Source organism: Schistosoma mansoni, chromosome 4 (assembly GCF_000237925.1).
Source record: "Schistosoma mansoni strain Puerto Rico chromosome 4, complete genome".
NCBI classification, from domain to species: Eukaryota; Metazoa; Platyhelminthes; class Trematoda; order Strigeidida; family Schistosomatidae; genus Schistosoma; species Schistosoma mansoni.
In genome coordinates, this window is record NC_031498.1 from 21,319,806 (window position 1) to 21,325,502 (window position 5,697).

The 5,697-nt window shown below is 37.6% G+C and overlaps 1 protein-coding gene across 1 annotated transcript in view; it reads right to left on the reverse strand.

The window, feature by feature from the left end:
• Smp_130840 (hypothetical protein) overlaps positions 1 to 1,170 on the reverse strand; it is a gene marked incomplete at both ends in the record, with an annotated part of 11,940 nt that extends 10,770 nt beyond the window's left edge. Inside the window, one exon of the mRNA XM_018797180.1 lies at positions 1,150 to 1,170. Within this exon, the coding sequence (XP_018652247.1) occupies positions 1,150 to 1,170 (21 nt within the window). The remainder of the gene's footprint in view (positions 1 to 1,149) is intronic.
• Positions 1,171 to 5,697: the final 4,527 nt, after the last annotated feature.

Consider the following 5,697-nt stretch of genomic DNA (forward strand, 5'->3'; position numbering starts at 1 on the left):
TACAGATAGGTACTCCAAAAGGAGCGGCAGTCTTGTACACAACCACGCCAGCGGTAGCTGATCGCGATGTGATCAATATGTGTCCAGGCTTGAGATGCAGAGGGAGGACGCCAGGCGGCACATCGGCGATGACTATGCCGGTAGTTAGTGCTAGCTAGAAATAGGTTGTGGTCTGCGCACAGTTGCAGTAGACAGTCACCGTTATCTGACCTGCGACCAACAAGTCCCCATCGGCCACCTAAACTACTCTCTTCTGTGCCTAGACGCCTGACCTGAGCATTCAACTCTCCGGCTATTGCCACAATATCTGTCGAACGCACTTTCTGGAAAACAGTTAACTGGTGGTAGAATTCACCCTTGATTGCATCCAGGCTGCAATCTGTCAGAGTGTAGGCGGAGATGACAAAAAGATATTATTTCTCACACCGATTTCTTCTTACTTTGATAGAACTTCCTAATCTAACAGCATATAATAGACTAATAATGGGAATCCAATCGACCAGTTCTGCCTCAGCTCTAGCGCTTAGTGAGACACCAACGCCAGCAAAACCAGATGAAGATGCCACAGGGTCCCCGGATAAACGCACGTTTTCGAAGTGACAGATGGAGAGCGAATTCGAAGTACTTCACTAGAGTCTTGAACACGGGTCTCGGATAGACAACAGACGTCGATATTAAGACTTTCTAAAGACATAGCCAACCCTATCTGTTGTCCGATCTGTATTAGTGTGCGAACGTTGGAGGGAGCCAGTTTGAATGGTGTACGTGGCTTCAGAAAGACTAGTTCAGTATACGTATTCGGTGGTAGCATTCAGTTTTGACCAAGCAGTGACTGGAGATCTTTAGATTCGGATTATTGTCACATGTATTATGTTTGTTTATTTCTCTAGACATATCCTCATAATTTTCGATTCGCACTAAGAAATTTGACTCTAAAGTATTTGATCAAACGGAATTTCTATGATTTCCTCAGGAATTGTATCTTCTTCTCAAGGATAACGCATGAATGTAAATCAACTGTAGATATATTTTAGGTGTTAGGACATTGAACAATAGTCATTATTACTTCTCACCTTATTTTTTCTCCATAATATGCAAAAAACTGAACAATAAATTGGTAACAGAGTTTCTGGAAGATTTTTCACACACCATAGGTGAATGCTGTGACATTTTTCTATGTGCTAATAAAATTAAAAGAACACAATACTTCTTTAAAACAACAAATAACATTTACTGAGAAATAGTTAAAAATTTAGCTGTTTGTGAAGATGAGATATCAAACACACTATTGATTATCAATTGATATTACTACAATCCGTATGAATGGGATTTTAAATACAAAAGAGATGCATGTATAAGACTAACTGTTCTCTCTAAATGATGAATACGTATTTATCCAATCAGATTCACGGACAACTAGGATCTATTTGTTTCTTGATTGGTCTAAAGTCACTTTCACATAAATTGAGAAAAGGGTCAGTTAAAATGATTACTAATACACTGAGTTAGAGTAGAAAGTAACAGACATTTATCAAAGATATTTACACGGTAGCAATATGTGATATACAGATCTGAAAGGAATTAGTACTGCCTAAATTTTTTCAACGACAAAAGTCTACCGAACGTTTTTGTTTTGAGTGACATTTTGTAGCACTAACATATCAACATCAGGACTAAACGACCTAATCAATTCTTAGTTGGTATCTAGCTCCCATTACTGAAATCCGCATAGTGGTACTGCTAAGTGTTTTTAGATATTTAGAGTAAATAAACCATATTGATTAAAGCTTGTATACAAACTTTCACAATAAAACTACTACTGAGGCTAACAATTGAGTATATTCCTAAAATACTCCACCGACGTTGTGGTTGTAATAAAAATTTAGACGATTTCTTAAGTACATAACGTTTTGGTTTGAACGAATAAGTGTTATACCTGCAAGTTTTATATCGTTAAGTTACGTTTCATTCAAGAGACAAGATTGCCTCCAAATCCTATAGTACGGCCAAAGGTGGGGAGTCAGCTCTCCCTATCCAAATGCTCTCACATGGCCACGCGCATACAGCCACTGACAGGAAAGTCCTATTCACTGTATTCTCGTGACATGGGTGTTGTTTGAGGAATTGATGTAGCGAAAAGCGAATGTCCGGGGCCTTAACTAGGTTGGTGGATATAAAGGATCCACCTAGGAGAATTGGAAAACTCTGATTCCAAACCAATGGTGCACATTGGCTCCAGTATCCTGAAGGAACAAATGGCGTATGAATCAATCGTTGGTCACTGACTGCCATGGGATTGCATCTCTTAAAGTTGCTCAACTGCCTTGTGGATCAGACCTTTAGGTCGAAGGCTCCGGATGTGGCTCCCTAAGAAAATCACCTGCTTCGGTCTGGGCACCCGAGCAGTATTCCAGCCCACTCACAAATCGACTTGTATGGCGCATTTGTATTCGGTGCCCCTTTGTATTAATATTTATTTGTTCAAATAAATAATAATAATAAATAAAGACAAATATTTCAATTATTTTTATATGATTATCTTTAACAAGTACACCTTAGCAAAAACTTCACACTTTGTATTTTGACTGCTTACAATCAAATAAAAGGGTTGGAGTAGAGTTATATAATAACTTATGATGCTTTTAGCTTCACATAAATGGTAGCAAAGCGTTCGAATTGAGAAATTTCTCACCGGCAGAGATATCACCAAAGCCTTATGAAATACACCATAAAGTACATAGAACTTTTCTATCCTACCACTTATTATTCAATATTTCTCAAGTCGTGTTCATTTCAGTGCTTTCTGTGTAACTCGAAATGCTTTGAAGTTGATAAATAATTTCTTTGCAGTTTAACAAACTATTTGTTAAACACAAAGTTTCCCACATTACTCAATCGAATTGATTTTATGGTTTAAAAAAAAGAAACAACGAGAAGAGTCTAATATTTTATTTACACTGTCTACAAAATACACTTTAGAATGTCACTCCGTTGTAATCAATATAAAACATAACACAAGTATGCGTTGGTCTAAGTTACCATGATAAATCAATACGAGATGAAGTCAACAGTAAGAATACCAAAGGACTAAAAATAACTAAATTACTATTGATAGCAAGGAATGCTAAGAATTGGAGAACAGATCAAAGAGGAATAAAAATGCATATATGAAATGAATACTGGAACTCAAAACCTAGGATAAAACAAAGAGTGGATGTTTCTGTGCCATTGAGATCGATTCTGAGACATGTCACCCAAAGCCTTCAGTCACTGAGAGGTTACCTTGCGGACCCTAACCAGGTATTTTGGGGTAACCAACAAAGCCTTTAAATGCCGCGGTTTGATCGAGGGTGTGGAGTCAGCTCTCCCTCTTGAAATGCTCTCACATGACCACATGCATACAACCACTGATAGAAAAGTCCTACTAACTGCATTCTCTCGGCAGAATTGTTTATGAAATTGAGGATGAAAAGCGAATGTCTGGCACTTTACCCGGTTGGTGGATATGGATGGTCCACCTAGGGGAGTTGGAAAACCTTGATTCCAAACTAATGGTGCACATGTGCTCCAGAGTCCTGGGGGAACAAATGGTGTACTAACCTATCGTTGGTCACCAACTACCATGAGACTGCATCTCCTAACGTTGCTCTACTGCCCTGTGAACTAGACCTCTAGGTCAAAGGCCCGGAGAGTGGCCCCTTAAGAAAACCATTTGTATTTGTTTGTGCAGCCGGACCGTATCCCAGGCCTTACACAAATCGAATTAAGTGTGGTGTATATATATTTTGGTGCCCCTTTGTACCAATGTGGACGTGTTCAAATAAATAATAAGTACTCTACAGCTCATCCACACAACTCAAACTGACACTCGATTATTTCACGCACTGGTCTTATCATCTTTATCCGATTTTCAGGGAACTATTAACAATTAATATCTACTACATATACCATTGCATATTCGTGCAAAAAATTGCCTGCTGTAACAGACTGTAACAAGTTTATAAGATTCAATAAATAACTACGTGGCTTATATTTTGTATTGAGAAAACTTAAATGTCGTGGGGACTCACTAAAGTCCGTGGCGTAACACAACCATTAGATGCGTTATAGTCCAATTACCAATGTTGTGACAATAACAATACTTCAAAATTTCATTGCCAGAGGACCTTAACCATTAAGGATTTTAGCTTGAATGACTTATTGCAGTAGTCATGTTCGATTACAATGACGAGGTAGAGAATATCGGTTGTTACAAAATGGATATATATATATATATATATATATATAACATTGCAATGAAACAGGCATTTTAAATTCCATAAGTAATCGTACCCAAAAAAGGTCAGCGAAGATTCTTCTCAGACTATTGGCAGCACGATGAAGACTGAGTTCCTTGTATATATTCAGGCGATTAATATCATGAAACTGAAATCAATAAAGCAACTGATATAATAAAAGCAAACCTGAGAGCTGTAAAAGTATTCATTTCTTAAAACTTTTCTCAGAGATGATAAAATCTGTATCAAATGCCTTCTTTCACACAAAACCCACGTATAGTTATCATCTATAACGTTTTTCAGCAATAAGAATTATCAACTAAGACAACCTTTGGGTTGTTTTCTAGGAAACGTTTGACATAACTCAGGCACAGACGAACAATTATTGAATGAAGGATTTTGATGAACCCTTTCCTCTTCAAATGAACACCTAGTATCAGGTCCTCCAACATCTAAGCAACTTTCTTCTACTTCAAAACTATCAAGATTTAAAGAAGAGAATAGCAACAAGTTACCTTGAATGGTAAGGTGACAAGTTGAATATTTCGTTATCACTATCATAATTGCTTTTACTTGAAGATGTGTAGCAATGGTCCACTTCAATTAGAGACCGAACTTTATCAATCTGGGAAAAATCCATAGCTAACCACCAGTTGAGTGTACGGTATGATCAAAAGTTGTTAAATATCTGCAAACGTAAAAACAATTGAAAAGTGGGAGTTTAAAAGTTTGATACCAACTGCACATATATAAACACATCAGCATTAGCTGTAATACACACACTAAATATGAATATTCATTAGGAACTATTCATGATAGAAAAGGCTGTCGAGAATTCTGCTAGGAAAGTTTCTTAGATGTGAAGAGAAAACTGACGAACGAAAATGTACTAAACTTAGTCTACTAAAGAACGCTCAGTGGAGTGAGAGACAGTTTTGCCTAGCAAACAATGATATGGCTTTCGTTTCAAAAAAAGGAACTCCATTTGTATCATGATCACTGGCAAATAATCACATAAACGGACTTCTCGAATATCTTCACTAGCTCAACGACAAGAGTACTTAGGATATATTATATCTTTCAGTCTCAGTTTGGGAAAGACAGGAGGCTTGATGGCCTGTGTTAGTCCTGGTAATGATGGTCTCTCAGTTGATCCAACTTTCTTTTGAAAGAATCGACGGATAGAGCCTCAACCACGTGCTGGGGTAATGAATTCCACTCGTTGATTATTCGATGGGAAAGCCGATAGTCAGCTGATAAGTAATTTGTTCTGGGCTTGTGAACTTTTTTGGAGTGTCCTCGTAAGTTTATTGTCTTGAAAGACAAGAAAAATGAGGGCAATGCCCTCATATATCAGGTGCAAATTTATCACTAAGCAATTTGAAAAATGTAATCAAGTTCTTCGATGTGACAGCGGGAA